The 23,125-nt window shown below is 35.2% G+C and overlaps 3 protein-coding genes across 3 annotated transcripts; 2 read left to right on the top strand and 1 right to left on the bottom strand.

Annotated features, from left to right (window-relative positions):
* Window positions 1–4,202: 4,202 nt before the first annotated feature.
* LOC133852490 (heavy metal-associated isoprenylated plant protein 36-like) lies at window positions 4,203–5,878 on the top strand. Its single transcript, XM_062289255.1, has 3 exons — window positions 4,203–4,345; window positions 4,485–4,560; window positions 4,852–5,878. Exons 1-3 carry the CDS (start codon window positions 4,298–4,300, stop codon window positions 5,571–5,573), a joined length of 846 nt encoding a protein of 281 aa, XP_062145239.1. The 5' UTR covers window positions 4,203–4,297; the 3' UTR covers window positions 5,574–5,878.
* Window positions 5,879–16,289: 10,411 nt separating this feature from the next.
* On the bottom strand, window positions 16,290–17,580 carry LOC133851525 (uncharacterized). Its single transcript, XM_062287968.1, has 3 exons — window positions 17,293–17,580; window positions 16,852–17,139; window positions 16,290–16,376 (listed from the first exon to the last, which is right to left on the bottom strand). The coding sequence occupies exons 1-3, from the start codon at window positions 17,578–17,580 to the stop codon at window positions 16,290–16,292; spliced, it is 663 nt and encodes a 220-aa protein (XP_062143952.1).
* A 746-nt stretch (window positions 17,581–18,326) lies between these two features.
* LOC133852465 (bifunctional protein FolD 2-like) lies at window positions 18,327–21,197 on the top strand. The gene is made up of 5 exons (XM_062289223.1): window positions 18,327–18,555; window positions 18,884–19,067; window positions 19,589–19,746; window positions 19,911–20,123; window positions 20,770–21,197. The coding sequence occupies exons 1-5, from the start codon at window positions 18,442–18,444 to the stop codon at window positions 20,998–21,000; spliced, it is 900 nt and encodes a 299-aa protein (XP_062145207.1). The 5' UTR covers window positions 18,327–18,441; the 3' UTR covers window positions 21,001–21,197.
* Window positions 21,198–23,125: the final 1,928 nt, after the last annotated feature.

Here is a 23,125-nt window from a genome sequence, read left to right as displayed (position 1 = left end):
ATTAAATTTCACATGCATGTTTAATAATATATAGTGAATATGTTGACACGTTATTTAAATTTTTTAAATGACGTGATAAGATATACATCATTAAATGCAATAAAATAAAAATCTAGACCATTTTATTCCCTTGAAATGGAGATGATCATATTCCATTTTCTGTATGTAGGGGTGAAAGGGCGGACGGTTAATAACCATCTACATACTAACCACTCTAAATCGCTAATTGCAAAATTGCTTTTGTAGGCGGTTGGAAAAAATTTCTAATCGCCTAGAGCGGGGTGGTTAGTGGTTTTAGAAGTAGGCGTTGGCGGTTACTAACCACTAGTCGCCAATCCATATACACACACACACAAAACAACATCGTTTTGGTGATAAACACAAAAAACGACGTTGTTTAATTCATATGGGATTCTAAATGACACCATACATTCGGTTAAAAAAAAAAAAAACTTAAAAACATCTAAACTAAGCTCAAAAAAGAGGTTCAATGAATGCCTAATACCAAAAATAGACTCAAAATGTTTAAATTTAAAAGCGGTTATGCAGTTTGGTTATAGTTTTAAATAACAGCTAGCCGCCTAAGGGCGGTTAGCGATTATAAAATGAAATAATCGCATAAGATGATTACGGTGAGAGGCAATAACTGTTAATTGTAATCGCCTTTTCACCTTTATCTTAATGTTCTAAAATGCTTTAATGAAAAAGAAATTAAACTACAGGAAAAATATGGACCTCACTGCTTAATTATCAAACAATATTGTAATCCCTTTTGATGGCTAGGGAGTTGGATCGGAGTGGGCAAATCCTGGGGATTTCCACTTTTGATCATTTTGGTCCTTTCAATTATGGGTTTGGACAATCTGATCACTAGTGGATGGAATATGTTGCATGTTAATGGGGCACTACTTGTTGATGTCAATTTAAACTCAAATTCTTCGTTGAAAAAGTTGAAAAAGATTATATATATATAAAATTGAAAGAAAAGAAAAAAAAAAAGAAAAACCTCCGAAAATATCATAAATGCAGAAGTTGGCAATTTTATGATGTCAGGAGAACCGGTTTGATTCTTGATTATATATATATATATATATACACCACAAACTTTAATGATTTGATCCTTTGAAATATGCGTTGGTACGTACGTACGAACGTGAAAGTAGTTGATCAAAATTAAATTTTGAGTGGATGCATGGGTGGTATAAATATTAAGAGCGAGCATAAAAGCTTCAATATAACAGCCGGTCGGATTAGGTTGTTTCTTCAATCCTATTGAGGCTGGCCATGGGTATTCAATTGTTTCCATCAACACCGCTCAACCTCAACTAATTTTGCGAGTTCTACACTATAAGCAAAATTCAACCAGAGTGGAAGCACAAAATTTATTTAGACAGGTAAATTTTATATAGAATATTTTGTAATACTTCTTTAAATTGCTAGTAATTTGGGCAAGCCTATATTACATGTAGGGATGTGCAAAACTTGCATGATCCACCCTGTCCCGTAAAATTCCGGATTTAGTTTTTTTTTTGGGTTTCAGGTCCAAAATTGGTATACCCGTGTGGGGCAGGGAGGGGTTGGTTGCGGGTTGGAGTTTTGAAAAAACCTGGGGACCTGTCCAGCAAGAAGCTAGAAAAGAAAAGAAAAAAGAAAAAGAAAAAGAAAAAGACCCTAACCCACTTAACCCTAGCGCACCACACCCCTTCTTCATTTTTTCATTTCTTTTCTTCTAGAGTTTTCACCCTAGCGTCGCACCCCTCCCTCTTCTTTTCATTTTTCTTCCTCTCTTCACAGCCTTCCCTTGCACGGCTGCCCGGATCTTCGCCTATTCATCCTTTACCAAAACCTTAACTTAGTCACCCCCTCCCTAACCCTAGACTTGTTCTTCCTTTCCCGCCATGCCCGTACTCGAAGGCCCCCATTTCTAGTCCTCGCCATAGCTCTCTCGGCCCCGGCTATGGCCTTCCAGACCGAGACGCCTTTCTTAATTAGTAGCGGAACAGAGCTTTTGAAATGTTTATGTTTTGATGAAGTAGATGGTTTTTATGGTTGATTTTGATTTTGAGTGTGTTTTTGGTTATCAAGTTGTGAAAGCTCAGTGAAAAGCAGCGATAGATTTCGAGTAGATAAGGGAGAACAATGTGCCAATCTTCATCTTCTTCACTCCCTACCCTGCCCCACTGAACCCATAGCCCCCGTCCCGCAACAGATTCCCCATTTTTTTATGCAGACTGTAGGTGAGAAATTCTCAACCCGTAGGGGTGGGTGGCAGGGGCAAAAAGGGCGGCACCCCGTGCCTACCCCTAATTACATGGGCTCTCTCAAAATTTATTTGAACATGTGGGTTTTATAAATCCATCCCTGTCGAGAGCACACCCAACTACCAACTAAATGAGCCAGTCCTCATCGCGTGAGTGTAAGTTTTCCCGCCAACTCTGCACTTGTCTCCTCCATCCACATTAACAGTAGTGACAAGATCGATCTCTCTTTGTAGACTCCTTCCCCTTTTAATTAATTATCGCTTAGAAAGAAAAAAAAAATCTAAATATGTAAGGATATACGTACGAGTGTGGCAGACATACATTACATGTATGAGATTTGATTCTTGTACTACACCATCATAACAACTGCACAACAACCCCTCACATGAGGGTGAGTCCCAATGTGTGAGACCCACCTTCGTATAAGGGATTGTTGTGCAGTTGTTATATTGGTGTTGTAAATTTAACGTTTTTCTACATGTATATGTGTATGGTACTTACAAGTAACCCTTGAGGGTAGCTTGAATTAGTTGTTTCTCCATTAATTAATTAACAATATTTGTTGCCTAGAGTTCTGCATTCTCAAAACTAGGATTATTTTATTTACTTTAAGAGTTTGTTTGTTTTGTTTTTGTGACATGTCCACGTAAAGAGGGGAGGGGCTTTAAGAGCTTGTTTAAGAGCTTTAAAAAGTACTTAACAGTATTTTTTTTTTTTTTTTTTTTGGATATATTTGGTAAAAAATTCCAAGTGTACTTCTTTAACTTTTGGGAAAAGCTTTAAATAAAGATTTTTCTAAAAAGCTATTTTTTACTTTAAAAGTTATATTTCCCTAAATATCAGATTTTTTTTTTTTGTTACATTATTGCAAAAGTTTTTATTTATATTCAAATTAGAAAGCTTCATATATAAATATATATTAAGTTTAAAGCCTCTATCTATAGTTTAATTCTAGAACCTGCTAGAAGTAGAATAACATTGACTCGATCGTACCATGAAAAAACAAATATGAATGTGAACAGTACTTTTTGTTTCAAAACATTAATTTGGATTATAATTAACCTAATTGGATTTATTTTCTGGATTAATTAGCTTCACTTGTTAGAATCTTCTAGATCTACCAAGTATATATATATCCCACCAGCCACGAAAAAAGGATTGTGGGTCCATGCTTCTGCTACTCAAATAAAATCACCTAATCTTGGCTGCCAAGTTGTATCTAAAAAAAAATAATAATAAAAATAATTAAATTTACAAATACTGAAGCATAATACAAATACTGTTAATTTTTATTATATCAATTTAATTTATTCGCATAACACTTTACAACATAATTATGAAATAATTAAATTTACATATGGAAACTCACGGAGAGTGTCACCTGAAAATATAATATTTTTCTATTATTATAAGAGTTTGTGAGGATATATTTTTTTTTTGGTAATAAATTCTTTTAAGAAAAACACTTGAGCTTGTTTGGCAAACCATTCTAAATCTCTTTATATTTCTTTTTTACTTTTTTCAAAAAAAAAATCAAATAAAACACATTTTAATTTTTTTACACTTTTTATATTACATAAATAATTTTTTATTACAATTCAAATAAAATAAAATTTACTATAAAACAAATTTTTTTTACCCTTTTATAAAATATTTTCAAATTTTATTCCACATCAGTAATTTTTTACTATTATTCAACTACACGGTTACTTACCAAATAAGTTCGATGCGTTTTCTAAAAGATAAGGAACATCTTGAATCCTTGATCGTCAAGTACTCGGTCACTTGACTTTACCGATCGACGTGTCATTAGGCAATAGTGGTCCCCTGGATGTGGAGGTGATGTGGCGTCCATACAAATGCTTTTTTATTTATTTTTTTTTTTTTGGCCTTTTTCTCCACCTATTTTACTCCCTTCTTACTCCAATTTTTTTTCCCCCTGAAACCTTTGCTCTCACACACACACACACTTAAAAGCTTTCCTTTCCTCTCTCTCTCTCTCTCTCTCTCTCTCACACACACACACACACAGAAAGATGGCAAACAAACCCCCTGAAGAAGCCCCGGAAACCTTAAAATACCAGGTAATTACACAGATGACTACTCTTCCTATGTAGAGTACTCTAGACGTACTTGGGTTCTTTTCTTCTCTCTTTCTCTCTTCTTTAATTCTCTCATTTGTTAATTTCTGGCTAACTCCATCTCCATACCATAATCCTACAGACATGGGTCTTGAAGGTCTCAATCCACTGCGATGGCTGCAAGAAGAAAGTCAAGAAAGTTCTTCAAGGCATCGAAGGTTTTTTTTCCCAACTCTAATACGTAATAATGCCTTTGTTTTCTGCAACTCTGTTTTTTTTTTTTTTTTTCAATATTTGGGAACACTTTAAGGTAGAACCATTTTGTGTACTCACGCTTAAGAGGTAAACCCAAAGTTCATACTTCACACACGTGTGAGTGTTTGCGTTTAATTTATATATACTTTTATAAATTGCTATATCACTGTCTGGATTTTATTTTATTTTATTTAACGAGCATCGGCCTTGTAAATTAAATTCCTCACTCTTTGTACATTCTTCAATGTTTTTAGGTGTTTATACGACGACTGTGGATTCTCAGCAGCATAAGGTTACCGTGACCGGAAACGTGGTCGCAGATACTCTTATCAAGAAGCTTCAGAGATCAGGGAAACACGCAGAGCTTTGGCCTGAGAAGAAGGAGAAGAAGTCCGGGAAACAGAAGAATAACGAGAAACAGAAGGACCAGAAAAATACTGAAGAAGATGGCGGCGACTGTGAACAAACAATTGCAGACAGTGATGGTGGCGAGATGGATAACGAGGACGGTGAAAATGAAGAGGCTGGTGGAGAAAGCAATGGTGGAGGAGGAGGAGGAGGAGCTGGGAAAAAGAAGAAGAAGAAGAAGAAGAAGAAAGCGCAAGTTGGTAATCCCACCAATGCCGGCGGTGAACATTCAGGCGACGCACTAGAAGGAACTGTTTCTCCGGGCGGGGCTCCCCATCCCCATGACATGGCCCCACCTAAGGCGGCGATGAATCTCAGCCCTCCACGTCAGCACGTGTACCCATATCCACCACCAATGATTAATTACCACACTCCTCCATATGGAATGAGTTACAGCACGGCGTACCCTAGCACTAGCACTGCTTCATATTATGCCTTTCCCAATCCCATGCATGCTAATACGTACACTCGCCCTGAGTTCTACCCGCCGCCGCCGCCGGCATCTCATCCAATTGATCATCCCTACGGTGACTACGACGACGACGAAAGTGGATGCTCAATCATGTGATCGATCATGAAATTAATTACGTAATGATCATCGATATATCGAGGGATAAAATTTTGTAAAGAAAATAAGGAGGAGGAGCTGTTAAGAGGGTTGGAGGGCATTTAGTGCGTTGTCTTTATTTAGCTTTATTAATTAATTAAGTGCTATGGTTATGGGGGGTTCGCTTAAACAAGCCAATTAGTCTGTAATCTTTGTTTGTTTGTAGGGCCTCAAATTAATCTCCTTTTCCCTCCCATGTACGTCTTATGTAGTTATGTGTAAAGTAGATCTTTTAATTTGTTTATGACAATCTCTTTTTTCCGATCGATCTCTCTTGCTATAGGAAAAGAGTAAAGAGTAAAGCCGGCCATACAACTCGTCGATCAATTATTAATTTCAAGCTCCTACGCACGTACGTACATCTCTCAATTATATCAAGCATCTCTCTGCCTAATAATGGTCGAGATTCTTTCATCAAAATTATTGGCATTTTCTTTCCCGAAATCCATGAACCGGTCTATATATTTCTCTTTTTATTTTTCTTATTTCTATTCTTTTAACCGACAATAACGATTGGGTCTATCACTTCAAAAGAGCTAGCTAAACAAATTGCATGCAATTGAAGTTCTATAAAATCACTTATAAAGTTCAACCTCATCTAATAATGAATCGTGTAAACCCTCAAACGATCTACGTGAGCTAGTACTTGTTGGGAATAATCTTATTCAAACTCGGCCCATTTGAAAAATCATGGGCCTCTAAGCCAATACCAACCCAAAAAAAAAAAAATTGTGGGCCCCAAGCCAAGACAAAAAAGCTCCTAGATGTGCCTATCCAAGAGATGGACACTCAAACGAATCATTCCCGAAAAATGATATTTTCGGGAATACATGACAAGTGGCACATCCAGTTTGAGTCTTTAGAGTTGACACATCCCAGTACCAAGATAATTGAACCTCTCCAACCAAGGCTTGAGACAAGCATGTCCCGAGAACCCAGGTCTCATCTCATAGAATCCAGATTAGAATCTTACTCCAAGCCGAATTGGGGTAGGAGTCACAATTCGGGTTCAATTAGGACTCCTTGAAGAATCTGGTCAATAACCCTACTCTCAATTGAATTGGGATAGGACTCTCGGTCCAAATCTAATTTCTGAAGATCTGGCACCGAATCTTACTCCCAAATGAATGTGGAAAGAATCCCAATCCATGTTTGATAAAGAATCCAAGTCTAAATCAGGTTGATGGTGTTCCTAGGTCAAGTTGGTGCAGAAGACCTAATTCAAGTCTAACTTTACTTCTTAGTCTATAAATAAACTCTTAAACCAGTTGGTATAAACTTTAATTAGATTGAGTTTTTGTACATTGAACATACTTTTTTTTTCTTCATAGATTGACTTAGGTATTAGAGTGAAACCCTAGACAACGTCTCTTAATTTGAGTTGTTTTGCATTAATAGCAAAAAGTTCTAATTAGCATTACTCAATTTACTCATTATTAAGGTGAGACTGAAGTACTGTTAGATAAACGCCAATCGGGTTGGCTTCCTATTCTCCTCGAGAAAGCAAACTAAAAGATGTTTGTGTATGTCTCCTTTTACTTTCGATGTACTGAGAAATAGTCTAGTCTCCCTACTCTCCATTGAAACGCACGCTAGTTTGTGGTGGTTGTGTTTAGCCTTTTTCTTTCTCTTTTAACTAATCTCTGCAGTACTGGACTACTGGGTATGGGGACCAACGCGTGCAGAAGAAATGCCTTCTTCTTCCCTTTTTTTTTTTTTTTTTTTTTTCGACTTGGGTCGGATTTTTTTGGTGGAAAATCTGGTGGGGTTGGGCGAGAAGTTGCATTCATTGATGATTATAAAGAAAAGCCTCCTAATAAGCCATGCTCGTATCAATGATCATGTTACGACCAAAGTCTCTTGGGTCGAACAATACGTACAACATCTCTTTAAGAAATATGCACGATCGGCCAAGTTGAAAGCAGCTTTAATTTAGTAACTGCGTAGGTAAAACAAATGTTCGAACCTGCTTTAAATAAGGAAAAGGACCCTGAAATCTCTCTCAATCATCTTTATGGATCGAACCAAACGGACTTTCGACCGAGCAACCTGATGATCACTTTTTATTTGGATTAGAATATTCACAACGGATTATACCTCTTTTCTACCATGAAAGAGCATTTAGTATGCTTTATCCTCTCACATATTCTAGAACAAAAATAGAAACCCTATGAATTAACGGGCGCATGCATCGATCTAGAAGGCTCGATCTATATATATATATATAATTTGATTGTTAATTATATACAGAACAGAGCTATATATATTGTAATCATTCGAGGGGTACCATATGCGAGATTAGCATAAATTGATGAACTTATCTGAAGTAATTATAACACTGAAACATAATAATTAAAAGATGCCCTCACGTACGCTCTTTAGATGCAAAGGTTGAATGATGTGATTTCTTGGGTCCCTCTTGATGGGGTTTGGATTTATAGAATCTAGAGAAAAAATCCACCTTTTTTCTATATCGAAGTCCTCCCAATATATCTTTGATCATTAAAAGTTGTTCCATTATTATGTAAAATTGCCCGTGTTGCCTTTTCTGTCAGGTTTGCTCTAGTGATAAGTCATTTAATTTAAGTGTCTTGTCTTATAAAATATTAAGTCTAATTAAAGTTTGATTTATCTCAAATATAAATAATATTTTTGAGGCTACACTCACAAGCGAAAGTTTGAACTTTATCCGACCAGTATAAAGAGAAAGTTTTGCACAGCATTTTGAAGATCAAGTCAGAACGAAGCCCCAAAAATTAGAAGAAAAAAACAATTATATATGGACTGCAATGTCCTTTCATTCCCTAATCATGCATGCTTTCGGGTGATCAGTCCACAGGCAGCATTGCTTTTGCAGTACACATTGAATGCAACTTTTCTTTGTGTTAGCATTCGGAAATTATTGAAATGCTTTAGCGGATTAGATGTCTTCGTCTTTCTAACTATTACAATCAAAAGAAAAGCTACCAAACTAAACAAGACAGAAGCTAGGCTCCAACGTAATGCTGAGCTGAGCCTGAGACCACAAGTATTGATAGAACTATTACCTCTTGTGCTATTCTTATAACTTGACATATACATACATACATACATACATACATACATACATATATATATATATATATATATATATAGAGAGAGAGAGAGAGAGAGAGAGAGAGAGAGAGAGAGAGAGAGAGATTTGGCAAAATAACTGGTGGAAAAGGGTACAAAATTAGGATATTTGTTTGATGTTAATGAGATGAAACGAATGGGGACGGCATATGTTGTAGTATTCATAATAATGAGAAGAGAATCTTAGTCCAAAAGCAAAATGCATCTCGTATATATATAAAATCTGCTAAGTCTGTGACCCGCCTATCAAATAATTGTAATGGATTTTCTTACTTTAAGAATTCTTGGTGCTGCTCACTCCATCTACTGAGATTTTTTCGGCAATGCTTCTAGAAAAGAATAACTATATCCCAGTGGTTCGATCCTGGGACCTAGAGTACTGTCTCGGTAAGGGCATACATAAAACCCTTTTATTGCTTTGACTATATATAATTGCAGCACGTACGGGCCCGCGGGGAAAACAACAGCGATGCTTAACTTAGACAGAAAGAATGCCTTTTTTTCTTTTTCTTTTGAAAGATCGAGTGATTCTTGCTGATCAATGAATGAAATAATTTTTATTTTATTTTCTTTTTTAAAAAAAATTGGTCTGAGGAGATTCTTTCAATTCAATCTATTAAACTACTTACATTCGTTCTTAATTAGAACATGTGGAGAATTAAAAATTCTTGTGAAAATTATATGCTTTAATTAAAGGATAAATGACAGTTTAATACACTGAGTGTAAAAACTTTCCTCCATTCTCATTTGGGTTTGTCTTACTTTATTATGTATAGTGTTAAATCATATCACCACTTATATCAAAAACTTAATTAAGCAAATAGGACGAGATGCATTCAATCATTTATTTTATATTCTAACATTTCTTCTTACATGTGGGATCAAACTTGATCTCCCTTAATTAGTGATGCCAAACACGTAAAATATTATTTAATTGAATTAGAAGGTGAATGGCAGAGTCATTAGGTTCGAGCTCAGGACCTTTGACTTTGATATCATGTTAAATATTTTATTTTATATTCTAACATATAGATCGAAGGTGGAACGTTAGCTTTTTTTGGGAGCAATTTTTTTAATTTTTGTTTTTGTTTTCACTACAAATTATCATATGCAAATTTAGAATTCAATTATGTGAAAAAAATCAAAATTTTACCTTTGGTTTTTTTTCCCGTGAAATTCACATTCGTACAAACTCAAAGCGCCCAAAATATCAAAAACTACATGATCTATTTGAATTTTAAGGTTTGGAGTTAAAAAAAAAAAAAAAAAAAAAAAAAAAAAAAAAAAAAAAAAAAAAAAAAAATTCCCTCTTGTTACATTTTTTGACCAAGTCCAATATGCTTACTTTGAGAGTGATGGAGAGGAAAAAACATGAATATCTTTTGTGTAATAATGATCGATGTTGGTGAAAATTCTAAAGATAAGATAATGATCGATATATATATATAGAAGAACATCAACATCGAGAGCAAAAGGTGACCCACTTAATTAATTGGTAGATAAAAATGTTGCTAGGTTAATTATCTAATTAGCAGGTGATCATAATTATTAGCATTAGCTAGCACTTAATCAGTGCACGGATCGAACTCATTGATGTTAAAAGACATGTCCCGTTAGCGGGGGACCATTGGGGTTGTGATAGATGGTCACAAGCAAGTACTTTTGCACAACTTGATGGGTCGATGGATCTTTGATCGAATGATCCACACCGCCCATAAAGTGCATCATTTGACTCGAACCCTTTGTTACAACCAGCTAGTGTACATAAACCCCCCACATAATCCATTTATATATATATATATATTCTCTTTCCGGCCGGCCTTATACTCCATCCACATGTGTCCACATCACTAAAATTTTGTTCCAACTCAATTTTGCTTGGGAGATCCTTTAGGGCTACCGATCAAATGCCTGACCAAACTTGTGCTAGCTGAAAGTTACGTTGTTGGTAATAAAAATCTTGGAAAAATAAATAAAAGCAGGAAAAGAATATTAGTGAATTATTTACCTATGTAGCTTCTACCACATCTGTCTTCAAATGATTCCAAAGTAGAAGATCTTTTGGGTTTTCTTTATTTATTTCTTTCTTTTTTTCAAAATAAAAAAGAATGAAGGCTAAACCAAGCTCAGTTTGCTTCAATGTAAAATGTTTTTTTGTTAAAACAATTATTTCAGTTCAAAATAATTTTTACGTATCTTAAAAGAAGTTTTTTTGGTCAACCGAAATACTAAAAAATAAGTAAAACCTTTTTCACGTCGAAACAAATAGAGCCTTAGTGAAAATAGGTTGTCCAATTAGACTACCTCAATTGATGCAACCGCATAGAACATCTGTCTTTTTTTTTTTTGTCCAACCCAAACGGAGCCTAAAAAAAAAAAGAAATTGGGTTTATTTAGCTCTTCAAAAGGAAATTTACATATGGCCGGATTTGCTTTTTTACCGGAAGTTTATGTCTAATTTTTTTGAAAAGCCTATTAACGGGCCGAGCGGCTTCCTATTAGCAAGTCTTCCCACATATTGTGCCACGAGATCGAGTAATTATTTTTATGTATTATTCTAAAAAAAAGTCCAATAATGTTAAAAGGAAGGCTTCTATTTATTTTTTGTCTTTCAAAATATAATGTGTCTTTTAAAATTATTATTAGGTAAAAAAATTCAATATTCGATTTATTTAAAATTTAATAATAATTTTAAAAATTACGTTATCTTTGAAGGGACGATCTTTCTTCCAGCATTACTTGAGTCTCGAGGGAGCCAAACATTCTGAAGAGTGGCATCAACATGAACGATTAAACGACAACAACAAATGGTAAAGAACATCAACGGACCTAGAAGTTTCTCTGTCGTTTCTATTACTGCTGAGACCACTTTCTCATACTCTTTGCCTCTTTGGGCACCTCCAGGCTCCATTGGTATTTTGTCCGTCAGGCTTGGGCTATTAAAATAATAATAAAACACATAGCTTGGTCATTGGTTTGGTTTAAAGACCATTAGAAGAGGGCTCTATTGTGTGCTAGGCCTGGCCCATCATGTTCAACTCGACATGGCCTGCCAAAAAAAAAAAAAAAAAAAAAAATACTTGATGGACGGGATTTAAGAAAATTATTCTAATCCAGTTTATTAAATTGATATCTATTCTTTAAGCACACGATTCTTAATAAACTGAATTAAGGATGTATAAGTGGACGGTTATTAACCGTTTTTATAGGTAGTTAGATATAACCGCTAACCACATACCCTTATATATATATACTAATAATAATATACTAAACGATATTGTTTTGGTGCATTTGATATAGAATTTTTATTTTGAGTTCAATGGAATTGATCTTTATTCACAAAATAATAATAATAATAATAATATTCTTGAGCTTGTTACATTTTAAAGCCTTCTAATTATTTAAAAAATAATCAAAACTATCTAAAATAAACCCCCAAAAAGAGGCTCAATAAAGGTCCAAAATGTCAATTTTTAAAAAGCAGTTATGCGGTGCAGTTATAAATTTCAATAATTGTTAACCGGCAGTTATTTTAAAATCACTAACCGCTTAAAACAGAGTGGTTACAGTTATGAAAATTTGATAACCGCCTAAGACAATTAGTAGTTAGAAATAATAATCGCTAACCGCAACCGCTAGACTGAATACAAGAATTTTTTTCACTCCGTTTGAAAAAAAAGTTTATCAATTTGTAATTGCCCTCAAAATTTAAAAATTGATTATTTTTTTATTTTTTATATTTTATTTTTGTGTGTTTTTTAAGAAGAGAACACAACACGAGTGGTGCAAGAATTGTGTAGGCTTAGTCGTACGGAACAGACTATCAAAATCAAGGCCCAATGGGCTTTAACCCATTGCCTAGATTGATCCACGTGGGCAAATCTAATTGGTTATCAGCATCTTGTTGTTATACGGATGATAAAAGGTGATGTGCCATGTTTGTGAATGTTGTCGACATTTTTACCTCATGTTGCTGTATTTCGAATCTGAGCCTCCTTAAAAGTAAATTCGAATATTTTAGTGGGCATCCTAGAAATTTCCAAGCACAGCACAAGAATTTTGCATATTCCACTGAAATCATAATTAGGCAGTACAAATTGCATCAAATTATGGGCATCTCAAATATGAGTTCAATTGGAAATTTTCATCTATATATCGATTTTTTTTTTTTTTTTTTTTGAACAAGGGAAATCTTCTCATTAAAAAAAAAAGACCATTAGAGTCTAGAGACCAAAAGATCTCTAAAAGAAGTTGAGGAGATAAACAAAGGCATATCCTCAACCCATACATGTGAAAAAACACCTTGAAGAAGCCCTTCTAGCAAGAAGATGAGCCACTTCATTTGCATCCCTAAAGTAATGACTCCACTTGCAGACTGAGAAGCTAGCTGCCTTTTGTTTGATGGCATCCAGAAAATGCCCGATTTTGTCCAAAGAGTGATCGATTTTATTTTATCAGAATGAGAAGGGGAATCTATTCCAAACCCAATTCAAATATTATAAATGTATTTATAATCCAATATATCTAATTAAGTTGTTGATTTGTCTTTGGCTAAAGGGTTGTAACCGATTAAATTCAATGACCGATGGGCATTGCCATTTGCCACATCAGTATAGTGAAATTGGAGTATAGTATGTAGTATTTCTCGTACTTTCTCATCTCTTAGGCATGGGTAATGAACAAAAATTAATGATTTTAATTCTTTAATGTGCACGAGTAAATTGAAAAAAAATAAAATTCACATTTATACTCGTCTTGAAATTTTGGAGCTTCCCGTGGGATTGAAATTCAAGTAGTTTAATAAATGGGAGTTGCAGAGCTCACCTGCCTTAAGTAGTTTAAGGTGCAAATAAGCCCTACATACAACTCCACTCGAATTCAGACAACCTAATTTTATGGAATCCCGATCCATTTCATGTGTGTTTTAGAAAATCATCTTTGCAATATTGTTTATTATCATAGTTCATTAAATTTGCAGAAGCTAATTATAGAACTTGAAATATAATTAAGAATAGAACAAATATAAACAAATTAACAGGAAATGAAACGGACAAATGGAGGCAGAAAATAATTATGAAAAGACAACATGGGGGGAATAGTTTACACAACTTGGTTCAATGCATCAACTATTTAGCTGAACTGTCATCCACACAAAGAGGAATCAACCCAATCTCAATAGGACACGTGGGCCCCAATACCCACCCACTTCCCTTTTGCCACATCATCATGCCCATACAACCCCACTATGCTCCTTTTTTATTTCTATATATATAGCCTCCCAAGCCCCCTCTCCAATTCTAATATCTTAGCCTAGAAAACAAGCACAAATTGTTAAGGATGAATCCTCAACACCTCTCCGGAGAGGGTTCTTTGGCTCAAGAATCAAAGAAAACGGTCAGAGAAAATCTCCGGCTAGCTTATGAGGTGGCCAGAATAGCCGTAGCCAAGAATAGGGTTTGGGAGGGTTGTAGTCTTCCGATTTCGAAAGAAATTGAGAGACGAAGATGGAGCTACCATGCAGAAGACCCCATTAGAACTATGATGTTCTTGGGGTCTTGGAGTCACACTTGAGAAAATGAAACGAAAAATTATGAAAAAATGTCAACAATAGGTATGTATGATGGGTACGTTGGCGATATATGTGAAAAGAAATTGATATGTATTAATCATGAGATTTAATGAAGAAAGTTGTATTGTAAATCGAAGAAAAGTTTGTGTTTGTATGGATATCAATAAAAAATGTTGTCTTCAATGAATCTAAGGAAAGCTTAGATGTATGTGCATGTGTGTGTGGGTGTTTTTGACCAAATGTATTCATTAATCTCAAGTAATTTAATTAATATACTTTGAACTTTTGGCTAAAATGTATTCATTTTACAAACTCCTTAATGATATGGTAGTTCCTGATTTTAATTTAGTAATTTATGTTGATATCACCTCATAAGCAATTACCAAGTTAGTGATATATATATATATATATATATATATATATATATATATATATATATATATATATATATATATATATATATATATATATATATATATATATATAAAACTTGTACAAGAAATCATGTTTAACATGGTAAATGTGTTGATTTTATAATGTAAATAAGAAAACAAGAATTGAATTAACAAAGGAAATAAATAGATCTCAAGTCCAAATTTCAAGATACTAGAACGACATTTTCTATGTTATAAAAGAGTTTGTTGAGCACTATATTTTTTGGCCCAAGAAGAAGGCCCAAGAACAAGGAAGGGTCCAATACAAACGGGCCCCCCAAGCTCATATCAACCGCCTGACAAAAGAATGGGCCTATTTGGGCTATTTTTTAATAAGAAATCTCTTAATGATTTTTTTAACAAAACACCGTTGTCGATGATCTGATATTAGATTTTATATTTGGCAATTGACTAGTATACGGTTATGTAACTTAGATCAAGAATTAAAGTTGATGCATCTAAAGGTGTATATAATGTCAATGGTAATACGCATTTTAAAAGATAAAATAAAATGATTTAATGTACACCGTTAAATGAACTAAATTTAAATCCTGATTATGAAATGAATAATCTTTATTTAATTTGAAATAGAAAGAATTATTGTCAGACATACGTGCGTTGACCATGTTGAGGTGATTTGGGGTTAGAATAATATAAAAAAAGAGAATTACTACAATGCTGAGTGTTATGCTTAAATTTTTTACAACGCCTGGGTGATTTCAAAATTTTAGAGGCCGATGCCTAGGCTAATAAATCAGTCCGTTCGACAACCCGCTTGTTTAAACTCGATTAGAACTCGAGTCATGACTGTAGAAATCCGTTCAATTATTAAGTGACACATACCTGACTCGCTTAGCAAAACTCAATTAAGGCTCGCAAGCCTAGTTCGTATACACACATATGTTTATATTTGTATAAACATATACTAATTTAATATTACTAAGCAACTAACTATGTAAGCATAGTTACGTAGTTAACTATAGTTTATAGGTCACTTTGATAAAAATAAAAAAGAAAAAGAAAAAAAAATGAAAAATGAAAAAAGAAGAAAGAAAAAAGAAAAAAGAAGAAAGGAAAAAGAAAAAAAGGAGGAATATATATATATATATACACACACACACTAAATAAGCGTATCATAGTTAGTTTTAACTAACTAACTATACTACCTAAGTAAATATAGTATCACACATTAATTATAATACTTTAATATAAATATTACTCTAAATGTATCATTATGTATGTATCAATGTATATATATGATACATCACACATAGTTAACAACAGTTATATATTATACTTATACTACAATTAATTAGTTATATCTAGTATACTAGACTTAATACTTGCTCACATTATACACATATTATAGTTTATACTCTCTAGTTATATATAAGATAATGTTAATTTTTATTTTTGGATGAATCAATGCATTTATAAACCAAACTCAACAGAAAAGTCACTCCAGTAAACACTGGATACAACAAACAGCCAAGAGAACAAACTCTCTACACAGCAAACGAACCCCCAAAACAAATTACAACATATCCAACAAACATAGAATTACAAACGCCACTGCTGAGCAAGACTACCCGAGATGTTCTTCAACTTCCTACTAGACAGAACACGAGTTCTAACTTCCACTTTAATCTGAGCAACAAGAGATTCTTTAGTCAAATGAGTATTTCCATAACAAAGGTCATTCCTCAACCTTCATAGATGGTATATAGTTGCTGCCAAAACAGAGCTTACAGAGTATTGTTTGCAGACTTTTACCCTTCAAATTGCAGCTCTAGACCAACACTTCATCCCAGTGCACACAAGGGTTAGAAATAAAATAATCAGCCATCAAATGATGCCAAACTCGTCTACAGAAACTACATTGGAAGAACAAATGATCAATCGATTCCTGGCATCCAAAACAGAACCGCCATAAAGAGTTTCCAGTAAAACCCCATCCACACATACGTTCTTTGGTAGTAAGAGCATTCCTACAAACAAGCCATAGCACAAAAGCATGTCGAGGAATGGCTAACGGAAACCACACAACCTGCCACCAAGGGACCTTAGGGGCTTTATTCTGAAGAGAATTCCAAGTCTCCGAACAAGAGTAGATTCCCTTTACCGATTTCCACACAGGGACATCATCTGCACCAATGGTAATACTCGGAAGTTGGCTCTGAATATTTACCAATGCTTTCGAGCGAGCAGGGGCCCAAATCCAATTGCCATTTTGCAGAACAACAGCTAGTTTAGCATCAATGCCAATCCCGAAATCATAAACTATCCGAAATCCGTAATTATCAACAAGCCTACTAGCCGGGTGCCAAGCATCAAACCAAAGAGATATATCATGACCTTTCCCAACTTTAAAGCTCAGAAACTCCTTAGCTACATCCCGGAACTTGAGAATCTTTTTCCAACTCCAAGAACAAGTTTTCGGAAAAGGAATATGCTAGAAACTCCTCCCCTTCAACCAATTTTGCTGGACTCATGCAACCCATAAAGAACCGGCTTGAGAAAATAGGTTCCATATATGATTAAGCATGGCAGCACAATTCCAAACATCAAGTTTCCTAAGCCCAAGACCCCCCTCAGATTTTGGAAAGCAGACTTTGTCCCAAGCAACCTTAGCTTTAGCTTTGGTATCCTTCCCACTCCACAAAAATCTGTTGAATTTCTGTTCAATGAGTCGGATCACTTTCTTAGGGAGAATGAACACTCTAGCCCAAAAAACTTGAAGACTAAAGAGTATAGAAGAGATTAGCTGAAGTCTCATTGCAAAAGACAAATGCCAAACCAACCAAGAATCGATACGACCCGCAATCTTGGCCACCAAAGCATCACAATCCATAGCCGAGAGTCTTTTAGTAATCAAGGAAACTCCCAAATACCGGACCGGCAAAGACCCCTCAGGCATCTGCAAGACCTCTAAGAGAGCTAGCTTATCATCTCTATGATAATGCTAATTTGTTACTTGTAGACTATATATATATATATATATATATATTGTATAATATGTTTTATATAGTTACATATCATATATTTATACTATAGATAAATGTATAGAGGTTGTTCATAATTATTCGAGCTTGAACTCTGTTCGGATTATACATTACAAAATTTGATAACGTAGCTCGAGTTTGAGTTTATCGAGTACTTAACTTGGCTCGAATGACATTTTCAACAAGCTTGAACTTGAGCTCAAGCTCGCCCAAGCTTAAACACACATTTCATAGCTCGGCTCGAACTCAATGTCGGTTCGAATAGATATCTTCCTAAACGAGTCAATCTTAAAATCTTAAAACTCGACTTCGCTCCATTCAATTACGGCCCTCACATGCCCTAGTTGCTTCCTTCATGTCTAAAGCTAATAGTTGACTAAAATCCTAGCCGTCCATGTCATCTAAGGGTCCAAAATATGCCAAGTGTTCAGAACTTAAATTTTATATTTCAAATTCTCTAGTTTTCTCATATTCCCCAGGCACTGAAATGGATGCTTTTAGACTTTTTGGCATATTTTGGACCCTTAGATGACATGGACGGCTAGGATTTTAAAATTTGAGATTCTCAAATCTTCGTGAATTTGAGGGGTCTCGTGGAGTCGTTGGCCGGCTCAGTTTCGAACTCCGAATCGTGATCCACTACGGTTAGAGACGACATAGTCTCATTAGACCACTCCAGCAAGTCCCACCCGTCTGATCTCTTCGACAAAATGGCCTCACCGTCAGAGCACAAGGCCACCATAATCGACGGCAAAGCCATCGCCCAAACCATACGCAATGAAATCGCCGCCGAAGTCCACCATCTCTCCCAGAAATTCAACAAGGTACAAACCAAACCCAGTATTTTGTTGATCAAAATGATGTCTGAATTGCCTTATTTTCCTACTAAAAGCGATGAATTAGTGCAGTAGATCATGTAGAAGATAATAATGGTGCATTTGAATTTATGGGTCAACCAAATAGGCCCTAAAGGCACTGATTTGTGAACCCAAAGGGGCTGTCTTTTATAGTTTGTAAAAGGTTTTGAGAACCACCAATCTATAAGCTATGTGTATTGTAAAAGGTCACGAAGTTCTGTTCTGTTGTTGTCAAATTATAATGTAGTGTTTAATGAGAGAGATTTTGAACTGGGATTGTGATATATTTACTTAGGTCCCGGGACTGGCTGTGGTGATTGTGGGCAACAGGAAAGATTCTCAAAGCTATGTGGGTATGAAGAGGAAGGCATGTGCTGAGGTTGGGATCAAGTCCTTTGACATAGACCTTCAGGAGCAAGTGTCTGAAGCTGAGGTGGTCAGCAAGGTTCACGAGTTAAATGCAAATCCTGATGTACACGGTTGGTCAGTTCTTAATGTATATATATGTACATTAATTTTATGCTAGATCACTTTTAACGTTTTGAGAGGGTTTTGTGTTGTTAATTAATGGGTTTGATCATGTTATAAATATATGTTTTCTAGTAATTAGGAAATTACAAAATCAGAGTAGAGCGCACTTGACTGAGAGATTAGATTTGCGGACCTTTTCATATTATAAATATGTGATTTCTATGCTTTAGTTTCTTAACATAACATTCACAGAGAATGAATTGTCACATACATTAAAAAGAAGTTGCTGCATTTGAACTAAAAATATGATCAGTGACGTTATCTTTGTGTTTCGGCGAGATTACTAAAACTAGTTTTAAGTTTTAAATTATCATTAGATTAGTTCTTGTTTCCTACAACATAAGAATGTATTAGTTGTTTCAACTTAACTACTATAAAACCAGGTGAGAATCAAATTTTATGTATTTGGGCCCTTTGCTTCTTAAAATCTGCATAATCAGCCTAAAACCCTGGTTTCTCACATTGACAGGCATATTGGTGCAGCTCCCATTGCCGAAGCATATAAATGAAGAGAAAGTTCTGACTGAAATCAGCATTGAGAAGGATGTAGATGGCTTTCATCCGCTGAACATTGGCAAGCTCGCAATGAAAGGCAGAGAACCTGTGTTCCTTCCTTGCACCCCAAAGGCAAGGCACTTAATTTGAGAAGTTACTGTTATATTTACTTCAAAATTAATATTTTTCTTTCTGTTCTACAAAACAAGCAACTCTTGTTGTTCAGAAATTATACATATGAATGTCAGCTGAAGAAATCCTCAACCATGTAAGTAGTGGTTTTATTTTTTGAGCAGGGATGTATCGAACTTCTGTCACGGAGTGGTATAACTATTAAGGGAAAGAAAGCGGTAGTGGTGGGCCGAAGTAACATAGTTGGATTGCCAGTTTCATTACTGCTTCTAAAAGCAGATGCTACAGTTACCGTAGTCCATTCACATTCTCATGACCCTGAAAGTATCATTCGTGAAGCGGACATCATTATTGCAGCAGCAGGACAGGCAATGATGGTAACTAAAGACAGTTCATGGATTTGTTTTTCTTGTTTTACATATAACATCTCTTATTTGTGTTGCTTCAAGTATAAACCTTTTCTGGCTTTGCTTGGAATATCTAGTACTTCAGGTTGGTTCATGGTAAAATATGCCATAAAACAAGTAGTAGCCCTTAACACATCGTCATAAATCTCAAACATAAAATTGAATATCTAGACTTAAGCTTGTTCATGTGCTTCAACCGTCATAAAATGATAAAATCTACTTGTCAAAGGAAACACAAATGGACTTTTCAGATTACATATGTTACAAATCAGAAAATGTCAAAAAGAATAAATCAGGTTTAGCTGTTAGAAAAATGAAAGACAAAAATTGGAATTCCTTCCTGGGGACCTTCCTTTGTGCATTAGTTGTAAGTTGCAACACAATAGCTTCAATAATTCTACTTGGTTGGTAAATTTGTCTGATCTATATTTAGCAAGGTTAGTTCTAAGAATCCATATAATTACTTCATTGGATTAAAATCAATTTACCCGAGGAACAAACCCAGTTTTTGATTTGTAACAGTTCCTTCTATAGACTCTAATTGCTTGTTGGCCCTAGCCTGCTGGGGATATGTTTTAATTTTTATGTTATTATGGATTTAATTACTTAATTTCAGATCAAGGGTAGTTGGATCAAACCTGGTGCTGCAGTTATTGATGTTGGGACAAATGCTATTGACGATCCGAGTAAGAAGTCAGGTTATAGGCTAGTTGGAGACGTTGATTTCAAGGAAGCCTGCAAAGTAGCTGGATGGATAACTCCTGTTCCGGGTGGTGTTGGCCCAATGACTGTTGCAATGCTACTCAAGAATACTTTGGATGGTGCCAAGCGTGTGATGGAACATTGAAGCCATGCCTTTATTCACGTCATAATTAGATGCTGCTCATGCGATGCAGTTTTGAAGGACCATTTTTTTTTTTTTAATTTTTTTTTTAAATATTTATCATTAGATCGTTATTTTGTTTCCTTGGTACAATCATATTGTTGTATTTTGCTTCTGCTTGTATGAATGTTATTCATCAAGGAACTTTGTTTCAACAACAATATATCCTGATGTGGTGGTTTTATTTTAACTGATAATCAAGCTACCACATTCTTTATAGTCATCTTAACCAAAACCTACTACTTGGTGTGCTTGTAAAGTAAGAGGATAGGATTTCAAGCAACTATTAAGAATTAGGTAGGTATGTAATTATTAAAATCATGACCTTAAAATGAACAATTAAGATTTTGCAAGTCATCTACTTTGACACAAACTTGTAATAAAGGGTTCTTTATCTAACTACTTCAGAGAGGTGGTGGTCGCCCTCAAGAGACCACCCCTTTGTAGTGGCCGACCATTCCAAAAATCTTAAGAAGAGGGTTTCGGCCACCCTTTTTGAGCGGTTGGTTAAAGAAGTTATTTCTTATAATTTTTCTAATTTTTTTCTTTTCATTTCAAAATAGATGATGTGTTAAAATCTTGACCATTCATTTTTAAACGAATGGTTATAATTTTAAGAATTGTAATCCTGATCCTTCTAAGCATGTAGTGCATAGACGACAATTTTAGCTTGGCTTCAATTCTTTCATACCCCCACCAAGTGGGGATCAAAGCTAAGAGCAATGCGGGCATCTTTAGCCTTTGAGTACGAAATTGGTGCAAAGGTATGAAATTGACTGATAATTAAGGCAACACTTTCTTTCTAGCTATCTTAACTAAAACCTACTACTTGGCGTACTTTAGGTGCATTTCTCTAGATTCCCAAAAAGACATAAATCAATGGAGAAATGCTCAAACTACTCATGATACACAACAAGTGCACTATCACAAGACAAGCTCGATGACTGGGTGCATTTAATGGGCCATCACTACTTGACATCTGTAAGGACACGTGCACATCAGGGAACATGACCCATTAATTTTTACCTTTAGGCCTTGAAAAACCCATCGAAGGTAAACCAACAGTAACCCGTGCTTGTTCAATAGTTTAACTCCCCTACAAGCCCTTGATTCTGACCTAAATTATGTGAAATAGAATTCCTATCACTCAGTTCAGAATTCCAACCGAGTATGGGAATTGGGAGCAACTCGTGGTGCCATTTACTAGAGCCCCCCAAAGTCCCACTCGAGCCCAACAAAGCCTATTACCTCTTGGTTTGTGGGGGATCTATTCAAAGCAGGCTGAGGATCGCCTGACGAATCATCCCTCATTCGATAAGGTTACCAAAATACGTTCATCAAATTGACAGTCACCTGCCCCTTATTAGACTAAGGAGATATTTTGCAGGATAGTTTGTACTAACAACCCCTTTATGTCAAAGAGAATGGAGGTTACCTAAGATCAAGATTTCTTGCAACTACTAAAAATTACAAAGGTATGTAAATTTTAGAATCATGACCATTTATTTAAAAGCGATATATGTAAAATCAGTCCCTATGTTTAGCTTAAATTACAAATCGCTTTTTGTGGCATAAAAAAAAAATTTCAACAGTCCTCGTGGTAGGCTAAAATAACAATTTAGTTCAAGCAGTCAAATTTCGTCAAAACACTTAACGAATTCTGTTAATGTGCCACGCCAGCACCAATAAAATGATAACACGTGTCACGCTTAATAAAAAATATATAAAACTAAAAAATTAAAAACATAAAAAATTAATTTTAAAAAAGAAAAGAAAAGAAAATGGGTGGTTGCCCCTTATGGGAGGTAGGTGGCCTGGGAGTGACCCCATAGCAGGTTGGGGGTGGCTGATGGTAACCTGTAGACACCTCTCGCGGTGGCTCGAAGGCCACCTCCACCTTTGGGGTGGCCTACGAGCCACCTAGATAGGATGAGGGTGGTGTGCAGACAACCCCATGGCCCGGGCCGGGGGTTGTAGTGAGCCACCCCCCCTCCCCAACAGAAGGCTGCTGACAACTATCTTTCTTTTTTCTGTTTTTTTTTTCTTCTAAAAAAAATAAAAAATAATTTTTAAATTTTATACTTATATA

This window comes from Alnus glutinosa, chromosome 12, assembly GCF_958979055.1.
Source record: "Alnus glutinosa chromosome 12, dhAlnGlut1.1, whole genome shotgun sequence".
NCBI classification, from domain to species: Eukaryota; Viridiplantae; Streptophyta; class Magnoliopsida; order Fagales; family Betulaceae; genus Alnus; species Alnus glutinosa.
Note: the sequence above shows the minus strand (reverse complement) of the source record. Positions and strands in the feature narration are given on the sequence as shown.

Bases quoted from the DNA above. Each gene is read 5' to 3' on its own strand.
- LOC133852490 (XM_062289255.1), top strand. From the start codon at position 4,298: ATGGCAAACAAACCCCCTGAAGAAGCCCCGGAAACCTTAAAATACCAG. The intron at 4,346-4,484 runs GTAATTACACAG...ATAATCCTACAG, and splicing joins CGGAAACCTTAAAATACCAG to ACATGGGTCTTGAAGGTCTC. The intron at 4,561-4,851 runs GTTTTTTTTCCC...CAATGTTTTTAG, and splicing joins AGTTCTTCAAGGCATCGAAG to GTGTTTATACGACGACTGTG.
- LOC133851525 (XM_062287968.1), bottom strand. From the start codon at position 17,580: ATGGATTGTGATGCTTTGGTGGCCAAGATTGCGGGTCGTATCGATTCT. The intron at 17,140-17,292 runs GTTTGGAATTGT...AGTTGGAAAAAG, and splicing joins TTGGGCTTAGGAAACTTGAT to ATTCTCAAGTTCCGGGATGT. The intron at 16,377-16,851 runs GTAAAGGGAATC...CTTGTTGCTCAG, and splicing joins ATGTCCCTGTGTGGAAATCG to ATTAAAGTGGAAGTTAGAAC.
- LOC133852465 (XM_062289223.1), top strand. From the start codon at position 18,442: ATGGCCTCACCGTCAGAGCACAAGGCCACCATAATCGACGGCAAAGCC. The intron at 19,068-19,588 runs GTTGGTCAGTTC...TCACATTGACAG, and splicing joins TGCAAATCCTGATGTACACG to GCATATTGGTGCAGCTCCCA. The intron at 19,747-19,910 runs GCAAGGCACTTA...TTTTTTGAGCAG, and splicing joins TCCTTCCTTGCACCCCAAAG to GGATGTATCGAACTTCTGTC.